Below are 18264 nucleotides of genomic sequence, written 5' to 3' on the forward strand. Positions count from 1 at the left end.
ATATGAATAGCCTCATTGGAAAGATATTTACTGAAAAAATGTTGATGCGTACAATACTTATTTCCCCTACTCTATTGTGAATTGTGAAATGATTGAACCGTATAGCTAGACTTTACTACCAGAATTCTGTGGCAATGGTGATTTATTGGATTTGTTAAAGAGTAAACCTCCTGCCCCTCCTCCTTGGAGTCCTAATGATGTTGTGACATAGTCCTAATGCTGCCAGTCTTTGATCGGCAGGACAGCAAGAGTTACTTCCTAAACTTGGTCACTTAGTGCATTTGAAAACGTTTGACTAATCTGCGGGAAATGTTAACTGTGGAATCTAAGACTGGACAACACAATGAGAGCTCATTACCCAGACAAATGGAATCGCCAGGCATGCCTGTCCCATACCTGTCCCACTCTATTGAAGATATACTGAAAAGACCTTCCTATTTGGCGGAGAGGGAAATGCAGACGATTGAAGAGAACATGTCAGAAAATACTTGGACACCCAATAGAAAGGAAGACCTCAAATCTAGCCAGTATACAGGTGATCTTCTCCTGAATCTCTACACTATATTTCCTCATAATTTTCCCCTCCTATAACTTTGTTAACTTTATTTTCTTCCTCCATATCCTCAGTCCTTGCTAGATGGTAAAAACCAGTAAACTATTTGGTTTTCTGTTTCCGTACTATCTATATATTACATTATACATTATATATTTCATCCTCTCCCATACCGTACATCAAGTTCTCCTTAAGATTGTCCGCAGTTTGGGCATTCCAATAGCAGAGGCATTTGGACCACAACAACACTATCACTACTATAGCACAATAACTGCCATTACTACCATTTGCATTATACCTGCACTATACTTGATTTATCCTATGCTCACTGGTATATTTAATTCTGGGGATTAATTGTTACAGTCTTAAATTATAGATTTATAGACAGACTGAACATCTGGATTACAAATTAGCTGACAGATTTCCTAATGTTGTTTATAACTGCCTTTTGTCTTGCACAGTTTATCAGCGGGGTCACAGAAGAGTACGGGCCACATTCACAGCTGCTCAACTTGAGGAACTGGAAAGAGTATTTCAAGACACTCACTACCCAGATGTTCATACCAGAGACTGGCTAGCCACACGCACCCATCTGTCAGAGGGGAGAGTCCAAGTAAGTCCAGAGTGCAGCAAGGCATTTAGAACTGGACCAGTAATTATATTTATATAGTAGCCTACTTACTAGACGAAAGAAAGAGCTAAGAAATTGTCTGTGTGCTAGTGCTAGTGAACTACTACATTACATATTTTGTGGGTTATCAAAATGTATTTGTGTTTGGCGTCGGATTTTTACTATACAAGTATTTGGTGCAATCACGTACTCGATGTCCAGATCTGGTTCCAGAATAGAAGAGCCAAGTGGAGACGCACTGAAGTGCAGGAAAGAAACAGCGTCCAGCTGGAGTGCACCACAAGCGAATACACATACCCTCTCAAGGCTTCCTGTTTCTTCACACTGGTAGGCACTCTCCTTCACCTGTTTCTATCATTTCTGCTGACACGGTGTAAATATTTTTGCCTCCAAAGACAATTATTATTTAGTGACTCTTCCCCTGGAGAGAATAACAGCACTGAGCATTTCCCTGAAATGTCTAACAAGATTGTTACATTTGCAGAGGGATTTTGCACTTCTCCGTGTACAACAAGCTCCTTTATGTTACACTGGCACAGGTGCTTTGTCTTTTACAACAGGATTTAAATAGGCTACAAACCCAGACGCTCAAATGGCCATAGCAAAAAAACTAAAAACTGATTTTTTGTCCAATGGCCATTCGTGTGTTTACACGGTGGCATGTTTGCGCTCATTATCTTGTTATAAGATTCATAAATAGGCAATTCTTAAACATGTTTTGGGGTTTTAAACTATCCTGGTAGTTATGCAAAACTCATGAACTCATGAATTTGCCAAGAGCTGTTAGAGAACATGTAGTTTTACCGTGTAATGTTTTGAAGGTGCCAACATTTTGTGCTTTTGAGGGGGTAAAAACAATTCGGTATGAATCCGATCTACATTTATCATCATGTTTGCTGTATATGAACTTTTGTGTGATTTCCTTCATTTTTTTCCACTCCACACCATACACCAGAAGCATCACCTGCCTGTGTCATTCTACCCTCCTGTTCCTCTGTCTGAGATCAGCACACAAGAACTGCACCCCTTTGTTGCGTCTCATCAGTTCCATGGACTGCCATACCGGCCGTGGTTCTCAAACTTTACACCTCATCATGCCAACACACACAGCAAGCAGATGCGTCTTCCATCTCATTTACTGCTTTATTAAAATGTTATGCAAAAAAGACTATATGGAGATTTGACACAGGAATGTTATGTACACAGCACTGTTTTTACAATATATATATATATATGTGTGTGTGTGTGTGTGTGTGTGTGTGTGTGTGTGTGTGTGTTTTGAGCTGTAAATGACTTGAGTAATCACATTAAACTTTTTACAAAGGCAATCTATATGACATGGTAGTTGACAATTCTGTGTCTCTAAGGACTGTTAGAATCCTATTATGTATAATGTAGTAGACTAACCCAGTAAACCTTTCAGGCAGTAAAAATGTTCAGGCAGCAATACACAGTTCAGGGAATTTTTCATTGTGTGTGTTGTATATATTATATCAGACAACAAATTAGATTATACTAATGCTTAACATGTCCTATTTTGGATTCTTTGACATATCTCCAACCATAGCAGATGAGATGTCTGTCTTTTTCTTCTTCTTCGTCTTCAGTATTCTTTAGTAGTAGTGGTGTTCCACATGGGTTTTCTTGTTGACGTTTCCAATTATCCCTGAATTGGTTTATTGCCCCTATAATAAAGTGTAAGCTTATCTTAATATGCTTGGGTTCATGTCCTGATAGGGTGATAGATAAGGGCGTATGCCACATTCTCTCTACAACCAAACCATCTCATTTCAGAGAAGACAGTGAGGGATGACAAAGGATTAAACCACGCCGGGCGGGGGGGGGAGATGGACAACCACGCCGGGCGGGGGGGGGGGGGGGGGGAGATGGACAACCACAAAAACTTCATGGAAATCAGGCAAGAAATAAACATATTTTTCCCCATTAACAGATAGGTTTTAGCCCTTGAATCAGAATCAGGTTAGGAATGACCATCAGGTTAGGTCAGATCCTTATTGAAAAAAAATTCTTGGATGATTTTTAGGTGGTAGTGAAAAAGTTATGAAAAACATATAGTGGGTATTTACCAAATAGATTTATTACATGAAGCCTTACAAACTACATGAAGGATTTAGTTAGACTATTGCCTCTCCTCGATTCTCTAAGATTATTCACCCACTGCAGCTACATGAACTGACAGTACTGTTGTTTGTCAGCAATTAGTAGATTTTCTTATATCTATCTCTTATATCTTATATACTCAGCAAAAAAAGAAACGTCCTCTCACATTCGACTGGTCAATATTAAAAGGAACAGTCAGTATGTGGTGTTCTCCAGCTGCTTTAAGTACTACAGTGCATCTCATCCTCATGGACTGCACCAGATTGGTCAGTTCTTGCTCTGAGATGTTCCTCCACACCTGCACCAAGGCGTTTGAAGTTCTTAATCACGTCTGGAGGGACACACGGTTACATGTAATTTCCCACTGCAAGGACGATCAGCTGTCCTTCCTGTCTCCCTGTAGTCTTAGACGTCTTACATTACAGACATTACAGTTTATTGCTCTGGCTACATCTGCAGTCCTCATGTCTCCCTGCAGCAGGTCTATGGCATGTTCACGCAGGAGAGCAGGAACCCTAGACATCTTTCTTCTGGTGTTTTTCAGAGTCAGTAGAAAGGTCTCTTTAGTGTCCTAACTTATTGTAACTGAGACCGTAATCACCTCCCACCTGTAAACTGTTCGTGTCTTAAAGACTGTTCCACAGGTGCATGTGCAATAATTGTTTATGGTTCATTGAACAAACATGAAAAACATCGTTTAAACCCTTTCCAATAAAGATCTGTAAAGATTATTTGGATTTTACAATATGATCTTTAAAAAAGAACAGTTCTTTTTTGCTGAGTATATATAAATAAGGATATTTGTTACTTAGCTCATGCTTCACATACAAACAACAACTCATGCACTTTACAGCCTAACTCCCTGCCCACCTCAATACTTGAGGGCCTTTCTGGATGGTTATTGGCTTGTGGGTGTGGATATGTCTCTGAAACTATAGCCAAAATTGTTTATTGGATCAGACCCACTGGTCCACTGCTGGGACCATTTTTCTACAGAGAACCTAAGAGAAGAGAGGAGGCTAGAGCCAAAAGATATTTAAATGAGAACATAGCTTAGAATGACATTAACTTTGGACATAATGATATATCTCCTTATTTAGGATTGGTCATAATCTATACATAATAATAATGATTATAACAAACCACCAGACTCAGAAACTGAACTGGGGCCCTTGAGCTGGGGTGATGGTATGGCAAATTACAGTAAACAGCCTCTGACATCTGGAAAGCAGTTAAAAGGAAGTACGAGTGGGGAGAATGTACACAACAGGATTTAGAAAAACCATCGATAGTTTGGTCCTGTTAATTCATGACTGCATGAGAACTCTGTGATGAAGACCATGGGGCAATATGGCCAAGACACAGGGAGTGAACAAAGTAGCTTCATCGATCTTATGAGTAGCTAGTCTAATATTTCAGTTCTGGCACATTTCTTTAAGTGAATATAAATGTAGATTCATATCTGTAATGTGTATTTAATTTACTATGTGACTGAATATGTAGTCAATACCCGCGCAATTATTACATCCACCTTGTAGCTTTACCTGAACTGACCGTGTAAGACAGTGTGTCAAATTGGAACAGGCCAAAGGGTGTTTGTGTTTTTACAACTGTGGTCTTACCTTGACATTACTATCCTTCCAAGAGTTGAACTTTTCACCTCAGCCTTATCAACGTTTATAGCTAACTGACACTGGAGTGAACTCTGTATTACTTTATGTTTATCAGTCCTTGGGGCGTTGAAATTCATAGAACACAGCGGTGGTACAGACTGTGGTTCAGAGCTTTGTTAAATGAATTGACACTTGATTTGTTGGGCATTTTCCAACTTCTAACATATTTCTTTAAACATTACTGACTTACAAGAAGATCATTATTAATTATAAGAACACGTTGCTTGTTATTAAGTAAAAATTCAAAGTACTTCAGGAAAGTTGGTGACTAATACTACGGAATTTATGTGTCATCTAGCAATATTATCCACACCTCATGACACATAATGGAAGCAATGTCACAGAGTCAGGTACACAATTCAGAGAGATACCACAAGTAGGAATTTTCTGCAATACCTACAGTACTGAACAGCTTGGGAGAGTTTTTATTTCATATTAATTACTTTCCTATTAATTATTACACAGGCGATTCCATGAATGTGGTACCATTTATGTCCCACTGATATTACATTTACAAATATGCAGTGGTGCTTTAATGTTTGTGAACCCTTGAGAATTTTTTATATTTCTGCATAAATGTGACCTAAAACATCATCAGATCTTCACACAAGTCCTAAAAGTAGATCAAGAGAACCCAATTAAACAAATGAGACAAAACTATTACACTTGGTCATTTATTTATTGAGGAAACTGATCCAATATTACATATCTGTGAGAGGCAAAAGTATGTGCACCTCTGCTGTCAGTATGTGGTGTGACCCCCTTGTGCAGTAATAACTGCAGATAAACGTTTGGGGTAAGTGTTGATCCGTCCTGCACATCGGCTCGGAGGAGTTTTAGCCCGTTCCTCAGTACAGAACAGCTTCAACTCTGGGATGTTGGTGGGTTTCCTCACATGAACTGCTCGCTTCAGGTTCTTCCACAACATTTCTATTGGATTAAGGTCAGGAAGGACTGTGACTTGGCCATTCCAAAACATTAACTTTATTCTTCTTTAAGCGTTCTTTGGTAGAACGACTCGTGTGTTTAGGATCGTTGTCTTGCTGCATGACCCACTTTCTCTTGAGATTCAGTTCATGGACAGATGTCCTGATATTTTCATTTAGAATTCGCCGGTATAATTCACAATTCATTGTTCCATCAATGATGGCGAGTCGTCCTGGGCCAGATGCAGCAAAACAGTCCCAAACCATCACACTACCACCACCATGTTTCACAGAGGGAATAAGGTTCTTATGCTGGAGTGCAGCGTTTTCCTTTCTCCAAACATAACACTTCTCATTTAAACCAAAAAGTTTTATTTTGGTCTCATCCATCCACAAAACATTTTCCCATTAGCCTTCTGCCATGCACACTGTTGTTGTTCAGTGTTCTCCTGATGGTGGACTCATGAACATTAACATTATCCAATGTAAGACAGGCCTTTAGCTGCTTAGAAGTTATCCTGGGTTCCTTTGTGACCTCAGGGACTATTGCACATCTCGCTCTTGGAGGGATCTTTGTTGGCCTCCACTCCTGGGGAGGGGAACAATGGTCTTCATCCTGTTCAACTTTTGAACAGGATGTGTGGTGTAAACTGTTATTATTTTGTCTTCTGGGAAACATGTACTGTAAATATCTTATTTAGCTTCTGATGGGCAGTAGTAAATGAATAATTAAGATCTTTAAACAACATAACATTTTACACAGATAATCCTGTTCAAAAGTTTACACCCCCGGGCTCTTAATGAATCCTGTTGCCTTCTTGAGCATCATTGAATGTTTGCACCTTATGTAATAGTCGTGTACGAGTCTGTCAGTTGTCCTCAGTGTGAACAGATGATCTTTGAGCCATTGTTGTTGGAAAGGCGTCAAATTTGCAGAAGATGCTGGAAAAGTAAAGAATGTGCAGGACCTGGAGGATTTTTCTGAAGAACAGTGGGCAGTTTAACTGCTCAGGACATACAAAAGACTCGTGACCAACTATTGCAAAATATAAAAAAGTTGTTGATCATCCAGGTAATGACACACAGTATTAATAATCAAGTGTATGTAAACTTTTAAACAGGTTCATTTGTGTAAATTCAGTTATTATTGCGTCTTGTGGACTATATGTAAACATCTGTTATGTGAAATAGATTATTCAGGGCAGTATTAAATAAATGTAAATTTATAAGCACAACTGTAAAGTAAAGATAAAACATATTTTAAACATACAGTATCTCACAAAAGTGAGTACACCCCTCACATTTCTGTAAATATTTGATTATAGCTTTTCATGTGACAACACTGAAGAAATGACACTTTGCTACAATGTAAAGTAGTGAGTGTACAGCTTGTGTAACAGTGTAAATTTGCTGTCCCCTCAAAATAATTCATCACACAGTCATTAATGTCTAAACCACTGGCAACAAAAGTCAGTACACCCCTAAGTGAAAATGTCCAAATTGGGCACAAAGTGTCAATATTCTGTGTGGCCACCATTATTTTCCAGCACTGCCTTAACCCTCTTGGGCATGGAGTTCACCAGAGCTTCACAGGTTCCTCTGGAGTCCTCTTCCACTCCTCCATGACGACGTCACGGAGCTGGTGGATGTTAGAGACCCTGTGCTCCTCCACCTTCCGTTTGAGGATGCCCCACAGATGCTCAATAGGGTTTAGTCCATCACCTTCACCCTCAGCTTCTTTAGCAAGGCAGTAGTCGTCTTGGAGGTGTGTTTAGGGTCGTTATCATGCTGGAATACTGCCCTGCGGCCCAGTCTCCGAAGGGAGGGGATCATGCTCTGCTGCAGTATTTCACAGTACGTGTTGGCATTCATGGTTCCCTCAATGAACTGTAGCTCCCCAGTGCCGGCAGCACTCATGCAGCCCCAGACCATGACACTCCCACCACCATGCTTGACTGTAGGCAAGACACACTTGTCTTTGTACTCCTCACCTGGTTGCCGCCACACACGCTTGACACCATCTGAACCAAATAAGTTTATCTTGGTCTCATCAGACCACAGGACATGGTTCCAGTAATCCATGTCCTTAGTCTGCTTGTCTTCAGAAAACTGTTTGCGGGCTTTCTTGTGCATCATCTTTAGAAGAGGCTTCCTTCTGGGACGACAGCCATGCAGACCAATTTGATGCAGTGTGCGGCGTATGGTCTGAGCACTGACAGGATGACCCCCCACCCCTTCAACCTCTGCAGCAATGCTGGCAGCACTCATACGTCTATTTCCCAAACACAACCTCTGGATATGGTGCTGAGCACGTGCACTCAACTTCTTTGGTCGACCATGGCGAGGCCTGTTCTGAGTGGAACCTGTCCTGTTAAACCGCTGTATGGTCTTGGCCATCGTGCTGCAGCTCAGTGTCGGGGTCTTGGCAATCTTCTTATAGCCTAGGCCGTCTTTATGTAGAGCAACAATTCTTTTTTTCAGATCCTCAGAGAGTTCTTTGCCATGAGGTGCCATGTTGAACTTCCAGTGACCAGTATGAGGGAGTGTGAGAGCGATGACACCAAATTTAACACACCTGCTCCTCATTCACACCTGAGACCTGGTAACACTAACAAGTCACATGACACCGGGGAGGGAAAATGGCTAATTGGGCCCAATTTGGACATTTTCACTCAGGGGTGTACTCACTTTTGTTGCCAGCGGTTTAGACATTAATGGCTGTGTGTTGAGTTATTTTGAGGGGACAGCAAATTTACACTGTTACACAAGCTGTACACTCACTACTTTACATTGTAGCAAAGTGTCATTTCTTCAGTGTTGTCACATGAAAAGATATAATCAAATATTTACAGAAATGTGAGGGGTGTACTCACTTTTGTGAGATAATGTAGGTAAAGTGTCCTACAAGTGTTTATACGTGCCGTGTGCATCCTTCAGATAAATAACTTAAACCATGAATAAACTGAACTTACTTACTTGTACCTGTACTGTATTTACTACAGTACTTAGAAAACATCCTGTCCTGGAAAATTATTACCGCACTTCACCTGGAAATATAACGCGTGAAACATCCTTTTCATCACTCAACCCAGTCACCTAAACACATCCACCCCATAAAATATATTTATAAAATATATACTGATTCCCCAAGCCCCATGTTCAGCAGGCAAGTCAAGCCAGTGGCATCATCTGAATTTCCTGAAGATTTATAGAATCACTCACACAATGAATTGTTTATTGGTCTATGGCATTGGCTATTCTTGCATAATGTTTTTAATAGAACATTAACATCTCTTGCTCTTGTAGAATATAGTAGCAATAAACGACTCCCTTCATTAACCTCACTCACGTCCTGACCACTGTACTTTTGTTTCATTTCCCGTATCTGTGACTCCAGTCATCCAGCTCAATAGCAGATTTAAAAGCCTGCACACAGGAAGTAGGACTGCACGTGTTTGTTCGGAATCATTCATTCATCCGTGTGTTCACGAGCTCATTAGAGTTTTTAATGATGTGTGTGTATTTGTAACTGTTCTGGAGTTCTCCTCCACTCTGACCATCCACCCTGCTGCGAAAGACAGACGCAGACGCAGACGTGCGCATCACTCAGCTGATGAACAGGATGTAGCCTACTAGGACGCTCTGACGTCACTGAGAAACGGATGGGTGGTAAGTTCGGAGGCTACTTTGTAGAGATGATGGCGTCCGAAGCCCCATGAATAAGCAGAAAAAGAAGAGAAAGAAATAATGCGGCGACACAGACAGCACATCTGGAGGGAGGTGACAGGGGAGCTCAAGTGAGATTATTTCTTATTGCAGCAGTGCCAGAATGTCGCGGAACAGTTCGCTGGGGTTTAAATCTGTGATCGGGTAAGAGCCGGCCCCGGTGTTGATGTCGGATTCTGCGCGTCCTCCTCCCTGCTCCTCCCGGTAACACGGCAGCGGAGGAGGCGGGAGAAAGGTGCGGCAGGGTTGGGGGGTGGGGGTGGAAACGCGATGGCTGCGGGTGGAGCGCGCGGGGAAACGCTGGAGCAGTACCGCTCCGAGGTGGAGCGGCTTACACACGAGCTCGCCGAGGCTAACCGGGAGAAGATCCGTGCGGCTGAATGCGGACTCGTGGTGCTGGAGGAAAACCAAACCCTGAAGCAGCAGTACGCAGACCTCGAGGCCGCGCAGGACACCCTGAGGCAGGAGCTGGAGCAGCTGCACGAGGTAAGGCTCTCATCCTCTGCTCTGCCTTCCCTTTAAACCCGTCCACTGTGCTCAGGATGCTCCAGGATGCTCCTGTGCGCTGCTGTTTTGCTGCAGTAAACTACACACACATGAACAGGGCAAGTCCCTTCCACCTGGACCATGATCCTTTTATTATGTCTGGTAAGGACATTGAGTATTAAGTGCTTGTGTGTAGATGCCTCAACTTAATCTGCTGTTTCTAGACATAAAATGATCTGGATGGCTGAAAACTCACAGACTCTCTGGCCTGTATTCATCAAAGTGGTTATTATAGTGAGAATACACACGCTGAATAACATACGAATGGGTCAGCCTGTGATGGAGTACAGGACAACCCTACAGCAGCACAGGGCAAGGAATGACTAATCTACTGAAACGATCGCAGGTAGGAGAGGAGTGTAAAGCCAAAGGTGTAGCAGGTGAAGGCGTGGTTATAACCCTTAGGAATTTATTCGAAATGTTAATTTGCTTAAAACTAAATTGCTAAAAAAAAATAAACAAACAAAAAAACGTTTGAAATAGAATTATTTCTATGATATAAACTGTACGTGTGTGAAAAAGACTTGGAGTAACCCTTATATTTATTATTATCCTCAATCAGATTGATCAGATTCTCTTGAGGGTTTCAGATATATTTGGCTACAACAAACGATCAAGGTTCATTTCACTGTCATGTCCACAAACATGGTGGGTTACAGGGTTTTTATATTTTCCTCAAAACGCTCCCGGTTTGTAGTAGGCTACACGACACTGGATTTCCGTTTGAAACACTGGCTACTATCCTACCCTTGTAGACTCTTTTGTAATTGAGGCTGACTCTTAATCGTTTGATCGGTTCTAATGCATTTGAAACAGTATATTCTTGCATACTGTATACAACTATAGCTACAGGATGCTGCACCGGTAAATACTGTGTACTGCATGCTAAATCATGCAAGTAGGTGTTTCCTTCTTTACCACAGCCTTTTATTTTAAAGCACAAAAAATAACTGTGTTGCATTGTTGGATTCACAAAGTTGCATTTGTGTAGTAGTCATGCTATGTCATACTGAGAGCCTTTCCATAACGGAATTACGTTTGTCACATACTGCATGCCACATACTGATAAAGTTTTGAATGCACTCGTTTCATTTGCATCATATAAGCCAGAAAATTCCACTGAAAATTAAAACAACAGTGACTAATACAATAACAATAAATAAATAAATAAATAAATAAATAAATAACACGTACATTTCTTTGAACAAGGTTTTTCAAAAAAATGCTTAAATCTTTCTAAACCTGTTCACATAAAACATTCATAAAAGAACTGTGCAATATGATCTTTTCTTTCTCACGCAATCCACATAAATTAGAGCCATCCAAAAAGGACGCAGCTGACCTCCTGACATTGTTAAAAATTCATGTCTTTTGATACAGAATATATGATTCAGTTTGTACTTGGTCGTATCAGGATTATTTTGGGATCATTGCTATTGCTGAGTTTTATATTTCGTGTCGTTCAGCAGGAGAGAAAAACAGACAGCGGTGTGGGCGGCTGGTGCTTTTACATCTGTAAGGGTAGATGTACACTGTGTGATCCTACCCTGACTTGTGAGCTCCTGAATGTTTTTACAAGCGTATCATTTTTACAAAAAAAAGAGGTTTCAAACCACCTTGAAATCATGATGTGCAAGATGTCAGATGAGCCAACATTTTGACTCACGCCTACCAATCAGAAAAGTTTATTTGTGTTTAGGCTTGTGCAAATATAGTTACTTATTTTTTCATGTAACATCACTCTGTAACATTTCTTCCAAAGATCATCATGACTGGGTTTCTATTTTGTAGAAAAAATAATTATACCAACCAATAACAGGTTTAGTAGACTATTTAGTTCACTATTGAGTGAACTGTGAATGTTATAAAGTCTGGTTTGAGTTGACTTACAAATCAGGGGCTCGCATAATTGGTTAATATATGACTGCCTCCATAGGACCGTCAGGTATTCTGGCATGTAAAAAGTAAAAATGATTCAATAACCTCATCAGAACTCATGGAGTGTACATCCACCTAAACCTAGAAAGAATGGGTTTACATGTTTCTTTGTGGGCCATGGTTATACAAGTCTGCCCAAACGCCATTTATAAAAATGAAATAACTGTACATAATTTTGCTAGCAAGTAAGGGAAAATCATTACTACTGGTTTACATCAGTTACATCATTTAAACTACATGCATAAACTGCCGGCTATTTTATCTACTATCAATCAGTGAGTTTCGTGACTTTATAGTCATGAGATTTGCTGGTGATGCTCAACAAGATCATTTTAGCTTTGTTAACATCATGAGATTTTATCAAACAAACATGGAAAGCAATCACTGAGACCAGTAGTCTTGGTTTTCAATGTGCCCAAGTATAAATAATTATAAAAGTATTATATAAAAAGAAACTTGATTAATTAAACAACAATGCAACTTGCCTACCTTTTACAATCCTACGTGTAGATCATGATTATCTCAATCATAGTGTAGTCACTATGTCAATTCTCTACTACTCATCATTACCACTAAAACGTTTACAACTTAAACATGAAGACTTTGGTAGGCCTGACATTACTTCAACCAATTATAGCCTGCTCAACTCAAATCATCCAGAAGAATATAGTGGGTGGGGGGGGGGGGAGTGAATTTGCTTAAAAGTATGAAATCATCTGTGTGGTTCTTCTTGTTGTCCTGTCATACAGCCGTGTGTTAATAGTAAATCATGAGCTCATTCTGCTCTAAGAGCGTAGTGTAATCTATTAACCAACCCCTCACCAAACCACACTTTGTATTATCATCATGCTGAGTCACTGTCGTACAATGCATCATGTAATCTATAAGAAGTCATGAAGAGTGTCCCACTGTATGTGACTGTCTTGTCTTCCTGTTACAGAGCAGTACACGTTAGGTAAGTACCGTCAAATCCACAATTAATGGCTCCCTTTATGAGAATGTGCCAACGTAAGCACAAACAAACAAACAAACAAACAAACAAACATACTGCATCCATGGCCCATCTGTACCATGCTTTCATTATCAAATTGTAAAATGTATTATTTTTTTCGATGCCATTTTTAAATGTTGTGCATAGTGAGGACGACTCGCCATCATTGATGGAACAATGAATTGTGAATTATACCGGCGAATTCTAAAGGAAAATGTCAGGACATCTGTCCATGAACTGAATCTGAAGAGAAAGTGGGTCATGCAGCAAGACAACGATCCCAAACACACAAAGAAAGACGAATAAAGTGAATGTTTTGGAACGGCCAAGTCAAAGTCCTGACCTTAATCCAGTAGAAATTTAGTAAGATCAAAACCAACACCACGACTGTGACACGGACATGATGGTATTAAAAGAATCCTCTCATGTCATTCAGTACATTCGATTACAGAAGAGAATACAGCAGCATAAGGCAAGGCAAATGTAACTATCTTAAAAAAAAGATTTCCTGTGTGTGGTAACCGGTGACAAAAATTGTGTGTATGATGTTGTCATCTTTACCAAAAACAAATTGTCGCATAACTTTTGGTGTGCTGCAAAAGAAATCTGCCCTTGAGCCATTTCCATAAATACTTTTGTGTATATCACAATTTATTTACCTGAGTATTGTCTTCTGCAACAAAAAGACCAACTGTAATATTATAGGGGAAAATGTTGGTTTGCATTCAGACAAATAAAGTATTTCAGTAAGAAATATACATTTTGCACTGTTTGTTGGTTATATCTGTGTGTGTATATATATATATATGCATGTGTGTGTGTGTATGTGTGTGTATATATATATATATATATATATATATATATATATATATATATATATATATAATGTGTATATATATATATATACACACACACACACACACACACAAGCAGACCAACTAATCGATAATGAGATTCGTTGACAACGATTTTCATAATCGACTTTATCGATTAGTTGTTGCAGCTCTAATATATATATATATATATATATATATATATATATATATGGGTGACATATAGAGGTGCCCCCTCCCCCAATATCGCCATCAATTTATGGAGTTTCAGATTTGAAAATTGTTTAATATGTGTTTATATGTACATCTCTGTGTTGATAGGGGGCAGTAGAACAAAAGAAGAGCAGTTACTTTATTATGATTGGGCCGTAATCAACCAGTAACTTCATTTCCAGTGACTGATGGTAGAAAGTTCTGTAAAGAATGGTATGGGATTTATGAATGGCTTGAATGAAGTCCCACCATTGATCGGGCTTTTTGTTTCATGTGTCGCGCATTTGGTGGCAAGGAGTCTAAGACGGACACATTTCAAGTGACTGGATTTATCAACTGGAAAAAAGGCAGTGAAAAATGAAGATCAGAAAAGTAGCGTGCACATTTCTGCTGGGTTAAAAATGAAAGGTCATCAACAGACAGTTAAAACGGGAAGCGTAGCCACGCAAATCAGCAGTGAACATGCAAAGAGAGTGGATGAGAACAGAGAATATCTGAAAGAAATATACGAGACTTTGCTCTTCTGTTGCCGGTATTGCTCTTCGTGGTCACGATGAAACGGATGAATCAGAAAATCGGGTAAAGTTCTTACAGGTGATGGATTTAAGGGCCACTGATAACCAACTAATTACCCAGCTATTCAAAAATAGAGAGAGATCATTTAATTATGTTTATAAAAAGCACTAGAATGAGTCGATCAATATAATGGCCAGTCAGGTTAAAAGTGACATCATACAACGAGTGCATGAAGCCGGAATTTTTTCCCTTATTCTGGATGAAACGCAAGACATAAGTAGGCATGAGCAAGTTGCAGTGGTTTTAAGATCTGTCGACAGAGACCTCGATGTCCATGAATCACTCATCGGATTTTATCGGACTGACGGAACAGATGGTGAATCTTTGGCCCTTCTTTTAAAGAATGTACTGACAAGCTTTAACCTTGAGATCTGCAACTTGAGAGCGCGATGTTACGATGGTGCGGCGAGTATGTGAGGAACCTACCGTGGTGTAGCTACGAAAATCCACTGGTGATGTACGTCCATTGTCACTTGCATATCCTCACCCTCTGCACTGTGGATGTCTGTCGCACCGATACAGCTGTGAGACATGCTGACCAATGATCATTCTCTCTATAACTTCATTGAGGGGTCAGCAAAACGACATGCAGTTTCTGAGTCTTTGTGAGAACGGAGCAGTGACTTTTCAGGTAAATCTTCCACACTGAAAGTGACACAAGCTGGAGCTGCCATGCAGAGGCTCTCAAGGCCATACTGGATAACTTTGAGACTATCGTTGACACTCAGTGAAATTTCTGAAAGCGATGTACGAGTCGGGGGACAGGCAAGTAGTCTGCTGACGTCTGTGACCGATTTTCACTTTTTGTTCCCTTACATTTTGAAGCAATGAATTATCATACAGTGCAATGTTCTGTCCAAAGCGTTACAGTCCACCTTACATTATACCAGTGTAAAAAGCCTAGCATCTTCCACAATCTCTGCTCTTTCAGCAATGAGAACTGATCACCACTTTCAGCAGCTTTGGGAGTTCACAGTCGAGTTGTGCGATAAGAACAACTACCACGGCCCGCAACGTCCATGGAGGAGAACAACCAAAGCAACGGTTCCTGGACCCAATTCAGCCTCAGCTCAGGACTATTACAAGGAATTGCATTTCAGCGTACTGAACATCACTATATAGAGATACCCAGCCAATCTGACAGAATTAGAATGTTTTTGCAAGGAAGAATGCCAAAATATTGCTAAGTTAAGATGCTCCAAACTGATTGACTCTTACCCAAAAAATTTAATGCTGTGATCAAATCTAAAGGTGCTTCAACTAAGTATTAGTTTAGGGGATGCACCCAGGTTACTGTACGTAAAAATGATTCTTATTGTTTTTCACTTTTATTAAAAGGTTAATTCAATTCAATTTGATTTGATTTTTATAGCGCTTTTTACAATAGACATTGTCTCAAAGCCGCTTTACAGGAACAATTTTTGTGAAATTAAGATTTCACAATAAAGGTAGAAAAGGGTATGACATTATTTATCTTCGTCCTCTTTCTTCTTTTAGTTCCTCCAAGGAAATAGGGTTATCCAGGGTGTGAATTACTTACAAAAACTTTTTATCCCCAACAAGATGTGGGGGGGGGGGTCTTGAAATTTTAAAATACTGCTAAGTTTTAATAGTAAAAAATTGTTTGCATTGCTTAGTCTATATGAAAAGAAAATATCAATATAAATTGGACTTCCCATAATATGGGTCATACTATTGTCAATGCATGAGTGTGCAGTAGGCTGAATTCTGGAAATACCATGCAGTCCTGCACTCAATCAGCAAATGCAATGGATCTCCTGTGTGTGTGTGTGTGTGTGTGTGTACTGTACCTCAGTTTCTCCAGTGTGTGTGTGTGTGTACTGTACCTCAGTATCTCCAGTGTGTGTGTGTACTGTACCTCAGTATCTCCAGTGTGTGTGTACTGTACCTCAGTATCTCCAGTGTGTGTGTGTACTGTACCTCAGTATCTCCAGTGTGTGTGTACTGTACCTCAGTATCTCCAGTGTGTGTGTACTGTACCTCAGTATCTCCAGTGTGTGTGTGTGTGTGTGTACTGTACCTCAGTATCTCCAGTGTGTGTGTGTGTGTGTGTACTGTACCTCAGTATCTCCAGTGTGTGTGTGTGTGTGTGTACTGTACCTCAGTATCTCCAGTGTGTGTGTGTGTGTGTGTGTACTGTACCTCAGTATCTCCAGTGTGTGTGTGTGTGTGTGTACTGTACCTCAGTATCTCCAGTGTGTGTGTGTGTGTGTGTGTGTACTGTACCTCAGTATCTCCAGTGTGTGTGTGTACTGTACCTCAGTTTCTGCAGTGTGTGTGTGTGTGTGTGTGTGTGTGTGTGTACTGTACCTCAGTTTCTGCAGTGTACAGTGTGTGTGTGTGTGTACTGTACCTCAATATCTCCTGTGTGTGTGTGTATTGTACCTCAGTTTCTGCAGTGTACAGTGTGTGTGTGTGTGTGTGTACTGTACCTCAGTTTCTCCAGTGTACAGTGTGTGTGTGTGTGTGTGTGTACTGTACCTCAGTATCTCCAGTGTGTGTGTGTACTGTACCTCAGTATCTCCAGTGTGTGTGTGTGTGTACTGTACCTCAGTATCTCCAGTGTGTGTGTGTACTGTACCTCAGTTTCTGCAGTGTACAGTGTGTGGGTGTGTGTGTGTGTGTGTGTGTGTACTGTACCTCAGTTTCTCCAGTGTACTGTGTGTGTGTGTGTGTGTACTGTACCTCAGTTTCTCCTGTGTGTATGTGTACTGTACCTCAGTTACTGCAGTGTACAGTGTGTGTGTACTGTACCTCAGTTTCTCCAGTGTACAGTGTGTATGTGTGTGTGTGTACTGTACCTCAGTATCTCCAGTGTGTGTGTGTGTGTGTGTGTGTGTGTGTACTGTACCTCAGTTTCTCCAGTGTGTGTGTGTGTGTACTGTACCTCAGTTTCTCCAGTGTGTGTGTGTGTACTGTACCTCAGTATCTCCAGTGTGTGTGTGAGTACTGTACCTCAGTTTTTCCAGTGTGTGTGCGTGTACTGTACCTCAGTATCTCCTGTGTGTGTGTGTGTGTGTGTGTGTGTACTGTACCTCAGTTTTTCCAATGTGTGTACTGTACCTCAGTATCTCCTGTGTGTGTGTACTGTACCTCAGTTTCTCCACTGTGTGTGTGTATACTGTACCTCAGTATCTCCAGTGTGTGTGTGTGTGTACTGTACCTCAGTTTCTGCAGTGTACAGTGTGTGTGTGTGTACTGTACCTCAGTTTCTCCACTGTGTGTGTGTATACTGTACCTCAGTATCTCCAGTGTGTGTGTGTGTGTGTACTGTACCTCAGTTTCTGCAGTGTACAGTGTGTGTGTGTGTGTACTGTACCTCAGTTTCTCCACTGTGTGTGTGTATACTGTACCTCAGTATCTCCAGTGTGTGTGTGTGTGTACTGTACCTCAGTTTCTGCAGTGTACAGTGTGTGTGTGTGTGTACTGTACCTCAGTTTCTCCACTGTGTGTGTGTATACTGTACCTCAGTATCTCCAGTGTGTGTGTGTGTGTGTACTGTACCTCAGTTTCTGC

At 40.6% G+C, this 18264-nt stretch overlaps 2 protein-coding genes across 6 annotated transcripts in view; both read left to right on the forward strand.

Annotated features, from left to right (window-relative positions):
* The first annotated feature begins 457 nt into the window (after positions 1-457).
* Positions 458-2940, forward strand: LOC128623608 (aristaless-related homeobox protein). 2 transcript variants are annotated; one of them, XM_053650736.1, is made up of 4 exons: positions 458-535; positions 1015-1166; positions 1386-1511; positions 2140-2940. In XM_053650736.1, the coding sequence occupies exons 1-4, from the start codon at positions 475-477 to the stop codon at positions 2332-2334; spliced, it is 534 nt and encodes a 177-aa protein (XP_053506711.1). In that variant the 5' UTR covers positions 458-474; the 3' UTR covers positions 2335-2940. The 2 variants fall into 2 exon arrangements, with proteins under 2 accessions (XP_053506711.1, XP_053506712.1); XM_053650737.1 differs by having other exon boundaries at positions 2143-2940.
* Positions 2941-9634: 6694 nt separating this feature from the next.
* The window catches only part of LOC128623602 (protein bicaudal D homolog 1-like), a 32487-nt gene continuing 23857 nt past the window's right edge, over positions 9635-18264 (forward strand). For all 4 annotated transcript variants that reach the window (XM_053650721.1, XM_053650722.1, XM_053650723.1 and 1 more), the window contains exon 1: positions 9635-10116. In XM_053650721.1, the coding sequence (XP_053506696.1) occupies positions 9901-10116 (216 nt within the window). In that variant the 5' untranslated portion in view covers positions 9635-9900. The remainder of the gene's footprint in view (positions 10117-18264) is intronic.

The sequence above is a fragment of the Ictalurus furcatus genome, chromosome 19, assembly GCF_023375685.1.
Source record: "Ictalurus furcatus strain D&B chromosome 19, Billie_1.0, whole genome shotgun sequence".
Lineage (NCBI taxonomy): Eukaryota > Metazoa > Chordata > Actinopteri > Siluriformes > Ictaluridae > Ictalurus > Ictalurus furcatus.

What these genes read in the sequence shown, in the direction of transcription:
- LOC128623608 (XM_053650736.1), top strand. Translation starts at nt 475, where the DNA reads ATGTCAGAAAATACTTGGACACCCAATAGAAAGGAAGACCTCAAATCT. An exon ending in TGTCAGAGGGGAGAGTCCAA is followed by an intron (nt 1,167 to 1,385) that starts GTAAGTCCAGAG and finishes CTCGATGTCCAG; the next exon opens with ATCTGGTTCCAGAATAGAAG. An exon ending in CTTCCTGTTTCTTCACACTG is followed by an intron (nt 1,512 to 2,139) that starts GTAGGCACTCTC and finishes ACCATACACCAG; the next exon opens with AAGCATCACCTGCCTGTGTC.